The following is a 15,592-nucleotide window of genomic DNA, read 5'->3' as shown; positions in this document are numbered from 1 at the left end:
ATCACAACAAAAGATTTGCTACACAGGGTATTGCAAAAAGTACACAAGTGCTTACTCTCTCAAGCTGAACTCAGGCAAATTTAGACAAATGTACATTTCTAACTTTGGGTTCCAGGGCTCAGCTTTAGTAAGATTGACATCAGCAGCATTTCATTTCCAGGCCACATGACTCAGCTGTCTAAAACGTGTTGTAACCTTCGTGTAATTTTTTTCATTCACAAATGACTATATCTAATCAATTTTTTTTTAAAAATATCTATAAATCAGTTAGGTATCAAATATATGCAATATTGGTTTCAGTCAAAATACCTGTCCAAGTCGTCTTCTTCTTCTTCGTATGTACTGTCCAACACCCCTTAGTAGGGGGCCAACCGGACAGGTCTACTACTGAGAAATTAGTGCATCCATTATTCTCTTCCTGTTTTGACTTTCTCTTGCATATGATTACTCCTGATTTTTTCGTCCAAGTTTCACAAACTTCAAAATGCAGCAGCTTGCTTAGTAACTCTGTCCACCAAATGCACCCACATTACAACTTCACAGCACAGACTTACTTCTTTGACTTCAATTCCAAATCTTTGAATGTCCATTTCAGTTCATTTCCCTCAGCATCGATCCACCAGAAGGCTGGAGGATTTGATGGACGTTCTCCTCTCTGTTGCGTGCAAGGGAATGACAAGTAAATATTATTTGACGTAAACCAGCATCACAATTATATGCAATCATTTTAAAACCATGTGCCCCTTTTACCTGACTTTTCTATGAACATGGAGTCAATTCCTCCAAACTGAACATAATTGTAAGTTAAAAAGTCCACTCATGCATAAAAAGTGCCTCAGTCCCACATACAGCCCATGATGACACAATGGGGATTACAAGGATTCTACTTTCATTGACAGTTACATGTAGTTGGAAGGCATCTGCACCAATTAGCAAAGTAAGTACTCAAGCAAATGTGCAAATTGTAGGAAGAAAATCACTCAAGTAGAGTTGAGAAAGAACAAATAAGCAGAAGATACTGATACTACCAGTATTCCCTGAAATGTTGAAGACATTCACTCTTACTGTCTTTTTGAATACCACTTCTGGAAATATCTGAAATTTGTATAATTCAAAGTGGGTCATACTTTGTACAATGTGAAATTGTGGTGACTCAAATTATCTCTGGAAATCATTCCTGCATCAAAGTTTTCAATATCAGTCATTGATTCACAGATCATATTCATACCTTTCAGGTTTAGAAAGTTGAATTAAACACACTGCACCAACCTCCTCCCTCCTTGCCCACTCGTCCATAACATTTGCGAAGTTGAAATATTCGGGGACATCCAGTTTGAATCTCTGGCGACCTAACTCGTAGTCATTGAATCCCGTCACGGAGACGGCAGACAAGAAGCCTCGTGAGGGCTGTTGCCATGGTAACAACGCCACCTTCCCACCATCCTTCAGAGTACATTGGCTCGATGAGCGGCAGAGGCTGTTGTCAGTCACATATGAACGATTCTTGGCTCCTGGTAATGAAGAGGTATTCCTGACGACGGAACCATTTTGTGAGGGAGAGTGCAACAGGTAATCACCCTTGGTTGTGGTAGTAAATCCAGCTGGTCTCATTCCTCCAATCAAGGAGGAGGACCTGGTCCAGCGACACGCCCCTGGTAACCTACACGCCTGTTTCCAGCAGGATAGCATCCCGTTCAGGGAAGACAGCTGTAGTCTGGGCAACATGATGAGATGACGAATCGTGTCTGTTTCAACGCGTCACGTCATCAACAATCCCCATTCACTGGCAAACTTGCTTGTCAGCATCAAGTGTACAGTTGTCTTCTGCATGTAGTGTTGTTGATGAATCTAAAAATCAGCATGTCCTAGCAAAAACCTGCAAAAGAAAAAAAAGGGAATGTGTCTTGCTTTCTCTAGATTTTATAATCCAACTGCCTTTAAGTATTTATGATTCTCATTTGTAATTGGTTGATATTTTGATAAATAATGTACAGACTCCAAAGGCTCTAAACAACCTGGTAGGAAGGCGGCTCTTTCACTCAAGTTATAGTTTCAGGTAATCCTTCATTTTCATTCTTGTATAGTTTATTTCACTTGTTCTGGTCTGGTTTAAGATGTATTTCATTTCACCACTTTGTGCATTCCACCACCACAAATAAAAAACAAGCAAACCATAAACATAAATAGCCAGTTTCTCCTGAATTATAACTAACCCTAAACTATACTGATACAGCAACTTTTACTACAATGGCTTAAATGCACGGGTGTAATGATTAGATCAATTAGGTCAATATGGGTCATCATAAATGAATAATTGTGCTTCACGAGCAAACACCAACAGGAGATGAAGAAAGCTTACAGCTTCCATCAAGACGCACAACAATACAGAATTCCTTTTCTGAGTTTGCAGAGAAAAACAAATTACAGGCACCTGCAGATGCTCCACACTGCAGATGGGTGCTTGCTGTCAATCTTTGAAGGTTAATCAAATTACAGCTGGCTAGCTTTTGGTCATAAAATTCACTCTGGGACATCATGCAATTAAAGAGCCAAGAGTAATGCTATTGACAACGTGACCAACACAAGGCACATTCCAGACCAACAATCAAAGTAAGGTGATATTGTGGATACCCTCTGGGAGCCATTTTGCTGGTACAAAGCAAGAACTCCCCACCCCTTCCCCCAAGGAGAGATACAGGCACCCTCCTGACTGACCTGGGAAAAGATTGATCACTTGAAATGAGCTTTCACTTGAAATGAGCTTTCACTTGAAGAGTTGATGCATTTCACGATACACTACATCTCACAATGCCACATTTACTCGTCCAATGAAAACAAACACAAAAACAAAGGGAAAGAAAGAGAGGGGAAATATGATACAGGCAAACACGATATTGGCCCATTTACATGTACCAGCCTCGTGAGACTGGACCAGACATGACCATGTGATGTACCAGCTGCCGAATCAGGCTGCAGTAGGTGCAGCAGGGTATATATCCTGTATTACCAGCCGCACCATCGTCATTCCACTGATGTCTTGGTCAGCCTCAACTTGACAAGCTTGACAGCTTTGAAGGGTGTCTAATCTCAGGTCAGCCTCCTGTCATTTCAGGCATCTCCGTGCAGCTTGTTTGGAAGCTCTTGTAGATCAAGGAAATCATGGCGACTCTCAGGTAATCTTACCATCCTTTCATACTTCATATACTAGCGGGATCCTTCCTTTTTTGCTTGAACTAAGATATACAGTGACATAAATATTTCACAATCCATCTTGTTTGGATTCTTTGTCAATACATCCATTTCAGGATGTACTGAAATATTCTATAACTTATTCTCACTTTAAAGAAATGGCAAGTAATCCAAGTGCACTTTCGTGGTTGATCTTCCAAGAGTTTTTAAATGCATGGGCATTAAGTCTTTCTGAGCTAGTGGTGTTTTGCCCTCCACACACAAAAAAGTTAGAAAGGTTAACAAAATAATGCATCTTATCTTTTCATACATATATGAATATTTTGCATTTGATAGAAATGCATTAAGAAAATAGATGGTGATATCAATCACTGATAAGGTAAGGTGAATCATCTAGTGATGAAATTATATCTACACACACCAAAAAAATTAAAAGCTGAACCTAGTACAACTTGACAATATATGCTGCCATTAGCCAGTTTTGCCAATTGCAGCAAGTTTTCAGGAAACTTTTCCCCTCCACCTACTATTGTGTCAAACAAGAAAATTTGAATCAAGATCCTAGAAAGACTGCAAGACATTTTGTTACCAGTACGATGAAAATGACTTTCATCAATTCAGTTCAATGCCTTACTGAATGCATAAACTTCAATTATCTTTTCTCCTTCATATGTAGTTGAAAAAAAAAAAACGTCAGTATTTTGTGTGGCAAACTTTGCTGGTCTGCCATATAATTTCATTTTTGCTTCTCTTTCTGATGCATATTGTAGCTGGAGCATCAAAGAACAGATTCTAGGTCTTTCAATGCTGTTTGCCCATTTCAAATCAATCATTTAAACTGTTATCATTATTTTGAGTGACTGGGATCTTCCTCTTCAAATCTTACAGAAACTCAGTTTCTTTTACTGTGAACAGTCTTCAAAAATTTTCCATGAAGAACCGTATGAATTATTTGCATAAGATTAATGAGGATATTGTCGTGCCAAGATGCCTGTATATAAATGCCACTATTTGAACATTTCATCAAATGTTTCCATCGTTAGAATTGCTATTCTGGTTCGCATGAAGGATACATTTGTATATCACAGGGAGTAGAATTTCATGGGATAAACCTTTTTCCTCTGTTTAAACAGCAGCAAAGAACTTTGCCTTCATGTCTTGATTTACTATCTCTTCATTTGGTAAAGGTTTGTGACTCGGTTCTATGGACATCAATCACACTCTATCAATCATTTCCACTTTCAAATAGTAAGAAATCAGTAAAATCATTAAACCAAGATTTACACCTTCAAGTTCAAAAATACCTTGAATACAGAGAATACAAATATTTTTTGCTATTGCAAAGGCATAAATTCTAGATATGAATGAATATGGAAGTGAGTGACCAAGAAGGGTGAATTTTTTAATGTGGTTATTATCCTATACCGGTACACTGTATAGGCCCTATCCATTACAGGCCTTAATGTGTATGGGGCAATAAAACATTTATTATGGCCAAACAAAAATACAGTAAAAGCTCTTGGATACTTTCGCTTGACTATATTTTTCACGCTCGGCCAGCTAGCTAAGAGATTTGCACGTTTTTTATTCCGGGGAATCAAGACATCAACTACAAGAACCTATATGGAAAGCAAAAATATTATAGAAAATAACTGAGCTGTGCATACATTAACTTTCATGATTAAGTTTACTCATGATCATCGTCATTCCATAGATTCGAGTCCTCAAAGCCCCTTCATTGGATTGGCCCAAACACTACAAACACCTGTTCACATTTGTTTGTAACCAGTATGCTTCTAGTAGTCATTGCTAGTCATACCCAAAATCATTCTGTGCACTCCAGCTTATACTTTGTAAATTACTTGGCTTCTTGCTTGGGTCTATATGGCGGAGGTAGGACCTAGGCCTATGGCTATGTACCACTGGGCACTGCCAGGCCAGTGCAGTGCACAGTGCCCTGCTCAAAGAGAAGAGAAGTGTCATCATGATTGATACCTTTTAGTATACGCTGGAATGCTCTGCATTTAGACCCCAAGTGCGGCTCGATGCGATGGTCGAGGGGGTATCTAAGCCGTTTCCCGACGATGGTACAGACCGGTTCAGATTTCTGGTAGTAGTATCTGGTATCACAGCGTACTTCGATGATCCACGCCTAGACCGATATGTGCGGTGGCCGCCGGAATCGAGTCTCTGGCCAGCCTTGCCCCACCACCTCGCGCCCGATAGCTTCCGGGGATCCCCTGGCCCTGACCAGCTCCTGAGTCGCCTGTGCTAGAGTGCTGTGCCTGTAGCTGTGCTGGTGCACTACACAATACGACCGAAGAGTATAGAAGCGCATGGAAACGACGTCCACAGCATGCGTAGTCTAACGATTCATGGCTTCAGTGAATGCTATAAATGTTTAAAAAACACATGAGCTCGACGATTGCACGTATAGCAAATCAAAGACGATGGCATCACTATGAAATGCTACATTGTACTGTCTAGTACATTCCTCTTTCATATCAATAGAGGTTGGAGGTCATGGCGAGGGTACGGGAAGCGTTTTTTTTTAAGACGGCACAGATTGGGGCATGGCGCGTGTTAAACCTATGGGAAAAACGTTGGGTTAGGGTTTTTGGTTATGGTTATGGTTAGGGTTAGGGTTAGGGTTGGGGTTAGGGTTAGGGTTAGGGTTAGGGTTAGGGTTTGATGGTTAGGGTTAGGATTAGGATTAGGGTTAGGTTTAGGGATAGGGTCCCCGATAGATTTTTAGTTTCCCCAATCTGTGCCGTCTAAAAAAAACACGCGTACGGGAAGGGGTGGGGTGGGGGCGGGGCGCGTGTTTTTTTTAGACGGCACAGATTGGGGAAACTAAAAATCTATCGGGGACCCTATCCCTAAACCTAACCCTAACCATCAAACCCTAACCCTAACCCTCACCCTAACCCCAACCCTAACCCTAACCCTAACCCTAACCATAACCAAAAACCCTAACCCAACGTTTTTCCAATAGGTTTAACACGCACCATGCCCCAATCTGTGCCGTCTTAAAAAAAAAACGCGGGCGGGGCGGGTGGTAATAGCTGTAGTCTAGATTCTAAACCTTTTTTTTTTTTTTTGAGACAGACAGTACACTTCTTCTTCTTCTTCTTCTTCTTCTTCTTCTTCTTCTTCTTGTTATTCATGTATTCATACTACATACATGGTGTATAAGAATGCACACCATGGTGTGAAGAATGCACACCACGTAACTGGTCCATTTACAAAAATAGATAACTAGTGTAGATACATAGATAGATACTAGAGTAGATAGATGGATAGATAGATAGATAGATAGATGGATAGATAGATAGACTGGGATCCAGATATATGAATAAATATGAATGAATAAATAGATGAATAAATAAATAAATGAATAAATACATAATAAAAAAATGCAGATCATTCTCAGATAGAAAGTTTCTCAGAATCAAAAAAAAAAAAAAAAAGAGTTAGAGAGGGCAGAATCCAGACTAGATGATCGTGTACTTTCTCCAGGGGGCGTTTCATTAACGAGTTCGTCGGAGGTTTTCACCGACAAATTTGCTAGCAGCCAATCAGACGCAAGGATTTCAGTAGCTTTTAACAGTTGTCAGTGTAAATCACTGACAAAAAAGTTTCATCCCCTGGGCATCACTGTTTGTGCTAGTCTCATTCCCTCTGGAATGAGATTTCTTGTCATATTCGGTCCGTATACGCAACGATGATGAGTAGGACCTGCTCTTCAATGTTTGTACTGACAAATGTTTAGTAGTGAGTCAAGGCATGCATTAAGAAGTTACCATAGTAACTACTTTACCTTTGGAAGTGTGAATGAGTCTCCCAACTGTCAGATGTCACTGTTGAAGCTACAGCCGCGAGTGCTATATCGTCTGTGTCTACCAGGAGGCCCTATGATTTAACTGGAAGTCTTGCTAACATAATTATTTCCACAAAAAAAGAGAAAAATATTATCGAACCTTATCGCTAGACACTAATAGTTTTACCGTAGACTGTCGTTGTGATTCGTGTGGTTAATATAGGAAAAAATGATGTGCAACGTAAATTGCAAGTTTAGTTACGGTCTGTTCAAGTTGAGACTAGCTGAACTTCGTCCCTCCAGACTGACCTGGGAGGGGAGGGTCCTAGATATTAACATCTTATTCCACATCTGAAACCGTTTTAGCTGTCTTTAGGTATCCTTAGGGCTTAGGTACGTGTGGGCGTAGATGACAAAACAATGAATTTGTTGTGCGCACCGCGCGGCACCGAAGTGAAAGTGCGTTGCACTGTGTACTATCAAGTGACCTAGGTCACATGATAGTCCACAGTGCAACGCACTTTTATTTCGCGCGTACTCATCTTGCGTTAGGACTCACGTCTGTGTAGACTGTGTGGAGATCAGCGAAACAAAAGGGACTATCAACATAGAGTGTAACGAACTTTTTTTCTCAGGTGATGTGATGGGCAAAACTACGCTTCATCACGTGATCAGCTCTGGACCAATCCTATTGCAACATTCTTAGTACGTGGAATGTAATAATTTATATACATGTTAGTAGTACAATACACTGTACTAGTAGTCTGTTATTTCTTATCATGTGGAATACCATCTATTAGGTATTAAACTACCTGATCAGTGCTGCTTCACTACCGAACTCCATAAAGCACTAAAGTCTCCGAAGCTAAACGGTTGAGGCATTGACGTTCCAAGCCAAAGACCCGCGTTCAATAATTCCCGGAGGAAACCAAATTTTCAACTCATGCCGTATTAAAAAAAAAAGATAAACAGTAAAGGGTATAATAAAAGGTGCGCACCGTTTTCTCTTTCCTCGTATCTCATGTATACACACGCAGACGCACACACACATAATATAGGCCTATGTAATTACATTATATACATATACACTGTACATGTTATATAGTCATATATAACATTCACAAATTTGACAGTTCTGAAGTTTGAAATTTAGATTGCAATAGCTTAATACCTTAATGCATTGCGGTAGAGAATATCTTGTAAATTTTAAGGAAGACGAGGACCACCTTTGTATCTTTCATTATATGATATTTCGCTTTCTCAGAGATAAACTGCGGAGAGCCATCTCCCTGGAACAGTTCATCGACATGAACGGCAGCCCGTTTTCTGACGGAATCAAACAGACCCGCAACAAGGTTCAAAGAAAGATCGATGATTCTGCCGAGGCCCTAAATAAGCTCAGCCAAGAGATCTGGTCTAATCCGGAACTGGCCTACCGGGAGACCCATGCCCACAAAGTCCTAACAGACTTCTTGGAGGAAGAAGGGTTTGAGGTAATAACGAGAATGATGATTGTATTAATATTATGGTCTTCTTTATTCAGGGTAGCCTCTTCAGTATTGACACTTAGCCCTGCCATTATCATAATTTTCCCTATAGCATTGCCAGTTACCCATTTATACACCTGGGTCGAGAAAGACATGGTGGGTAATAACATCTTGTCCAGGGAAGTATAAGCATTGTACTGGATTTGAACTCGTGTCCACTATGCCACAGTGTCCCCCCCCCCCCTTGATGGGCCCCTGATGCAGCGTAGGTTTAATGTAAAATGTGATGAGCATGATCGTAAAAACTTGTTATGCGCCATTTTTTAACCTTAAAAGTAAATCTAGCATCAAATAGAGCAAACCCCCTTTTCAGTATAATAACGCACTTGCTATAGATAACATTAATATGATATTCTTAAAATTATGATTAAAATTGTCATATATTTTCTTTGTTATTTCTTGTTTTCAGCAGCTTTAATCGCAAATATCTCAAATTAACAAATGAAATGGACTCGTTGTGTGATTAAAACTCTTTGTGTACAGATCTCCGGAAATCATTGATGCTTTACACCACCTGCATCGTGGTGTATTGTATACCTATTGAAGAATAGTAATATGTGTATGTATGACATGCATATAAATCTTGTTAGATGTATACTTTTTGAAGCACCATGTAACTGTTGGAGAATGGTACGCATCTTATAAATCTTAATATGATGTAATTATTTTTGAAGCAGATGAATGTATAATGAGTTATGTGACTTTTGAAAATTTATTCTATTTTGGACATAGTATATCTCACCGAAATGCAACGAAATGTATATCTTCTGTATATTTCTAATGGTTGTTACTCTTCTTTTTTAAAGAGAATTATAATACTATTGTCACATTTCTTTGGCTTAGGCATAGTCAGTTTTATAATTATTGACAGTTTGATACAAAGCATTTAATTTCTGCATGCCAAATTGATTCCCTGTCCATGGGTTTGTGTGTGAAATTTGTGCCCATTTGACTCATTGGCACAGATGAGATATGGAACATTTGAATGTTTTATAAACATTCAGGTGAATGCTTATTATCAATTCTCTCAATAATCAAGTATTGAGTGGAATCGAATAAAGAAGAAAGCAGTAAATATGGTCACACCTCATCATTGATTTGCCCTATAGGTAACAAGAGAATATCACCTGAAGACGGCTTTCAAGGCCACATTTGGAGGAAAGGCAGGCATCCATGTCTGTGTGATCTGTGAGTACGATGCTCTCCCTGAAGTCGGGCACGCCTCTGGACACAACCTCATCGCCGAGTGCGGTGTTGCCGTGGGGCTTGGGGTAAAGGCCGTCTTGGAGGAGCCAGAAAATTCATCCGTCGGAAGGGTAATTTTCAGTGCATTTGTTTCACCTTCAGTACAGATTGTGTTGTTAGATTTTATTTATTTATTTATTTATTTATTTATTTATTTATTTACTTATTTACTTATTTATTCATTTATTTATTTATTCATCTATTTATTTATTTACTTACTTATCTATCTACCTGTTCATTTATCTATTCATTCAATTGGTCTAGCAGATCTTATCGCTATGTGGATAAAACCACAAACTTGTGCATTGATTCATAATGAATTGTAAATCTTAAGACTTTTATTATAAGAAATCAAGATTATGTTCCTGATTCATGAGGCCCTGCGTTTATACTAGTATCGAACAATTTGAGCAGAAATATATGTATACCAAAACGTGATTTTCTACCCTTACGAAATTGACACAGGATATATATTTTTTTCTTTCATGAGATGCATTAAGTTTGGGTTTTCCCCAGGGGTTTTTAGTAGATTTATTCGTATCTTGCTTTTGTGTATGATACTCATCAGACATCAGATATCAGACAAAACAAGACCGTCAAGTGTGCCCTTTTCTTACATATTTGGTTCTCTTCTTTGATTCTATACTGCCATAACCAGTTTTATGTTAGCCCCCCCCCCCCCCCCCGAGTTTGTGCTATTAAGTTGTATCAAGATCACAGTACACATTATCTTATGGGTCATTAAAACACCTGTTTGTTGTCAATTACCAATAGCAATATTAGTTTGCTTGTCAACATTTTCAGTTTATTTTCAACTGCTATGGAGGTGAATCGTCAATAACTAAATGCAGAATATGTTCATATTTCTTCATTTGTCATCATTTAGATATCTTGATCATATCTACATTTTAGCTCTTCTGAAAGCATATGATGATAACAATTAACAATTATAATAGTTATAATAGTTATGATAATCAACAATTGATAAAAATCAACAATTGATAAAAATCAACAATTGATAAAAATCAACATTTTCAGTTTATTTTCAACTGCTATGGACATGATGGAGGTGAATCGTCAATAACTAAATGCAGAATATGTTCATATTTCTTCATTCGTATTTTGTCATCATTTAGATAATATCTTGATTATCTACATTTTAGCCCTTCTGTAAGCATATGATGATAATAATTATCCATTACTCTGAGGAAATTGTTTAGATTTTTGGGATGACTTTTTTTTTTGGGGGGGGGGGAGGGTATTGACATGATAGCAAAATCAAAGAGGTGGTAGTTTAGGGCATCATAAACCCGTTGCAAATTACTGAACAAATCTGAATTGATTTAGACAGAGTTAAATTTTGATTTTTCTGGTTTTGGTTCTCTTTAAAACATCATAACAAACAGGTAACAATTCTGGGCACGCCAGCCAAGGAGAGTGGAGGTGGCAAAATCGACCTTATTAAAGCCGGAGCCTTTGAAGGGGTCGACGTCGCTTTGATGGCTCATCCGTTTCAGAGCAATATGCCCAAACCAATCTGTCCTGCCAGTGAATCGTAAGTTTTCCTTATGTACAGGGCGCGATCTATTTTTTTTTTTTTTGCAAGCTCTTTTCAAAATCTCTGCTAACTTAATTCCAACTAATGATTTTATGTCATGATTCGGTACAACAAAATTTTGTCTGTTAAGTTTCAAATTTGATTACCGTCGTTAATATCAGTGCATGAAGATAGATAGAATGATGCACATTACTCATGTATAGACCGATTCTTAATCAGGACCTTTTCAATGTTTACTGGTACTTTTGTGTACCCAGATAACTACACCTGTGTAAATGTATACATGTGAATTCAGGAGGATTTTTTTAACGCATTTCACTCAACAAATTAATAAGAGGTAATAGCCATGGCTGCTCGCTGTGTCATTTTATACAACGTTGTCATAAATGCTTTTAGAGAGCTTGGATGGTTTAGTGAATTCCACTACGTGTAATTTGGTTAAATATATCAAAGTCTTAACACTTGCGGAATGTATAGGCCTAAGATAATGCACATAATTTGGTATACAATACCTCTGAATACAATTTGATGTTATTTACTTGTTGTTGTTGTCACTGTTGTTATTGTTGTTGTTGTTGCTGCTGCTGCTGCTGCTGCTGTTGTTGTTGTTGTTGTTGATAGGTGGATTGATGCAACATCTTATTTTTCTGTTTCTTTTGATTCTCTTCCCATCAAGGATGAACGTTCACTTCACCGGACGGGCAGCCCACGCAGCATCAGGACCCTGGATGGGACTGAACGCCCTGGATGCTGCTGTCATGTTCTACAACAGTGTTTCTGTCATGAGACAACAATTCAAACCTGACTGGAGGGTGCATGGTGAGTATCTTCTCGCCTTTCTGTCTCTCAAACTGCAGTTGTGCTCTCTGTTTTGACACTCCATGAAACTCTTTGAAAAATGACGTAACTGTTTACGGCATAATCAAGCTTCTCCTTAAGATGCAAGAGACCTCCTTCTTATTCCTGTGTTATTAAAGCAAAAGCATGATTTTGATGAAATTTCAGTTCGATTTTCAATCTTTCTTTGATTTCATACCTCTCATAATCATATATCAATATTACATCAAGAGTAATAGCACAAGTTCTTGTACCTTGTCAATAATGTACACGTACATACAAAACAAACAAAACAGTATACATGACACACACGGTAATTATAATGATAACCGGTCGAAATCTCGGTTCGGGTTGTACAAAGGGAAGTATGGACGGGACCTACATGAAAGCAAGCTTGTTTGGCTGTAAGGCCCGAATAATAGGTGTTTGTTAAAGAGAAACGGAGAAACGGATAATAGTTTAGACCAGGTGATTTAATGATACTAAATACTTATTAAGGGGAGAGGGAAATGTCTACATGGTTAGAAAAAAGAAGAAAAATGACGGCCCGACTAACATCTAAAGTACATGACATGCATGTGCCAAGTGAATTAATGTTTATCTTCTCCAAATTGCTTACACATGAGAGAAAGAGTAATGAAGTAGCGATAACTGTTTTGTAAGGGGGTATGTGTGAATTAATGAAAATAACCATATTTATTATGTTTCATGATTGAATGATAGAAGACTATCGAAAAGGGGTACGAAAAAGAAAAATGAGAAACACAGTGAAACACATATTACTGTGTTCTGACTCATTCAGTTTTGTGCTAACTGTGAGGGTACATCTGGTTCATTTGATGATCTCTCTTTCCTCAACCAGGGACATTTATCAAGGCAGGGGATGTTTCTAGCAGCATTCCTGAGGAATCTGAGCTACAGCTTTACCTTCAGACAGTTGACAAGGAGGACGCCCCCAAACTCAGAGAAAAGATAACCCAATGTGCTAAGGGTGCTGCTATATCAACAGGTTGCCAAGTAAGATTGTGAAAAAGTTGTTATTATTGCTTATTGCTAAAGAGATATGAAACAGTCAACAATATGAGGATATTGACGAAACATTATTTATGTTAAGAAATCACTTCATTTTCGTTTTGTTTGTGTACGTGTGTGTGTGCATCTGTTCGTGTGTGTGTGTGTATGGCCCAGGAAAGTAGTACATTATTCTAAAAACAAAATTGTGCGATCATCGATCATCGATCTGGTGCCAGGTTTTACAACAGCAAAGAATACGAATTTTATTTTTCATTATTTCTTAATCTATTTATTTTATAATCATATCATTATTATTTTTTACGAAAGGAGCTATGCTCTGCAAAGCTTCAATAACTATTCAAAATACAGCTATCTTGAGTACCATACGAGACCTTATATCTTTGCTTTTCTTAGGACAAAAAGGCATTATCATACTGAATGATATAGCACTAAATTCTGCTTTGAGTTACGGTATTTATGATTCTGTACTATTTTCATCATATTTTAGGTCAAATGTGAATGTGATGGTGAGAACAGTTACGCCAGTCTCCTAACCAACAACACTCTGGCCTCCCTCTACGAGCGACTGGCTGCCAGCCTCGACGTCAGCTGTGTTCCCGGGGAGGTTACATTCTCCACAGACATGGGGGACGTGTCTCGTGTGGTGCCTAGTATTCTCGTCCTATATAACATCGGAACTAAAGCTCCCAGCCGCTCAAAGGCTTTCCTTGAAGCAGCAGGTACATAAACTATTTGATTTTTTTATTAAAGTAATAATAATAACAATGCCTTATTTACCCAGGGTAACCTCTTCAGTGTTGCCAATGCTCTACCAGAGGGCCCTGCTATTATCATATTACCCCAGCGTTGCCAAGTATATACCTATTAGAGGGATAATACAGTATTGGTGAAGTTGAGAATTGGGATTTTAACTTTTTGCAAGATACCAAGGAAACACTTATGAAATAGTACAGAGAATACCATTTTAAGAGGAATTCAAAGTTTATTTGATGAAAATTGGGTTTGGAATGACTGAAACATCCAAAAACACAGTAAAACAAAGCGATCGTAATAAAGTGTGGGTCCCACACTTTATCAGAATTGCTTTGTTTTGGATATCTCATCCATTTCAAAACCAATTTTCATCAGATAAACGTTGCATTCCTCAAGGAATTACATGCTCTTTCATATTTCATAAGAAGTTTCTCATTATCTCAACATAAAGTGTTAGAAACCTGAAATTAGGTCTTAACCCAAACTATGCAATCCCTTACACCTGGGTCGAGAGGGACATACACTTTGTAGTGGGTAAAAACATCTTGTCCAAGGACGTAAGCATTGGGCGGGATTCGAACTCGGGTCCTCCGATCGGGAGTCGGCAGTCTTATCCATTATGCCACAGCTGTGCGACCCCACCCCCTTTATGCAAAATCATTGCATCTAAAACTTTACTATTTTTTTCATTTTCCAACAAAGTAAGGGAAAAGTATGAAAAGGAATAGTAAGAGAAGAATGCGCTTCTGTGACCAGTTTGTATTCATACTGATATTTGTTATTCGCATAGGTCATGATACTGCAGTTACCATAGTAATAGGTGCAATAATGGTGATTATTGTGATAACTGCAAACTAGGCCCTTGGTTGAGAGAGAGAGAGAGATGCTCGTCATCGCTCTATGTTGAAATTGAAGTCCAGTCACTGTATTTGTATATCTATCTCTATCATACCCCTACCAATTATTGTATATTACGAGTAGTTGTGGTAAAAGTGTCAATAGAAACAGAAACGTTACTATCATTATTAGTTTTCATGCATGTGGCATACATCCATACATCCACCACTCGGAGACAGTATCTCTGAGTAATGGGTGTGTGTTGGATAGAAAACAAACAGAAAAAGAGGAGCGACCATGTTACTCTTGGCATACACTCAGATGATGTTGCTATAGCAACATCAGAGTACCCACACAAATGATGTTGCTATGGCGAAATCATGGTATACAGTCAATTGATGTTGCTATAGCAACATCATCAGAGTGTATACCAAGAGTAACATGTTCGTTCCTTGTTTCTAAAACAGAAGCAAGCTTTACAACAACAACAACAACAATAACAACCACAACGACAACAACAACGACATATTATGATTCCTGAATGAGCATACAGACTGTAACTGTCATGATCAGTAACATCTACTGAATGAAAACTTCTATATCTCAGGTGCGCCAGAGGCACAGGCACCGACTCTCCAGCAGGCAAAGGCCCTGGCCGTCACAGCTCTGGACTTGATGCAGCCCAACGGTAACACCATCGTGGAGAGAATCAAGAGGGAATTCAACGACCACGTCGGAGAGAAGAAGAAGATAGACAAGATACAGGAGTGA

General features: G+C 38.6%; 2 protein-coding genes across 2 annotated transcripts in view; one reads left to right on the top strand and one right to left on the bottom strand.

Moving 5' to 3' along the window:
* Positions 1-5,497, bottom strand: part of LOC139744098 (acyl-coenzyme A synthetase ACSM3, mitochondrial-like) — a 20,354-nt gene extending 14,857 nt beyond the window's left edge. The window contains exons 1-3 of the mRNA XM_071654554.1: positions 5,185-5,497; positions 1,266-1,876; positions 555-651 (exon numbers count right to left, since the gene is read on the bottom strand). Of these exons, the coding sequence (XP_071510655.1) occupies positions 555-651; positions 1,266-1,725 (557 nt within the window). The 5' untranslated portion in view covers positions 1,726-1,876; positions 5,185-5,497. The remainder of the gene's footprint in view (positions 1-554; positions 652-1,265; positions 1,877-5,184) is intronic.
* On the top strand, positions 5,240-15,592 carry LOC139744086 (xaa-Arg dipeptidase-like). The gene is made up of 8 exons (XM_071654543.1): positions 5,240-5,457; positions 8,274-8,502; positions 9,666-9,872; positions 11,208-11,356; positions 12,036-12,178; positions 13,059-13,213; positions 13,719-13,950; positions 15,429-15,592. Exons 1-8 carry the CDS (start codon positions 5,240-5,242, stop codon positions 15,590-15,592), a joined length of 1,497 nt encoding a protein of 498 aa, XP_071510644.1.

This window comes from Diadema antillarum, unplaced genomic scaffold, assembly GCF_040938485.1.
Source record: "Diadema antillarum isolate AM-2024a unplaced genomic scaffold, OU_Dant_1.0 seq00001136_RagTag, whole genome shotgun sequence".
Lineage (NCBI taxonomy): Eukaryota > Metazoa > Echinodermata > Echinoidea > Diadematoida > Diadematidae > Diadema > Diadema antillarum.
Note: the sequence above shows the minus strand (reverse complement) of the source record. Positions and strands in the feature narration are given on the sequence as shown.

Excerpts from the sequence above, each read along its gene's own strand:
- LOC139744086 (XM_071654543.1), top strand. The coding sequence starts at position 5,240 with ATGGTCGAGGGGGTATCTAAGCCGTTTCCCGACGATGGTACAGACCGG. Across the intron at positions 11,357-12,035 it reads ATCTGTCCTGCCAGTGAATC|GATGAACGTTCACTTCACCG; the intron begins GTAAGTTTTCCT and ends CTTCCCATCAAG. Across the intron at positions 13,214-13,718 it reads CTATATCAACAGGTTGCCAA|GTCAAATGTGAATGTGATGG; the intron begins GTAAGATTGTGA and ends ATCATATTTTAG.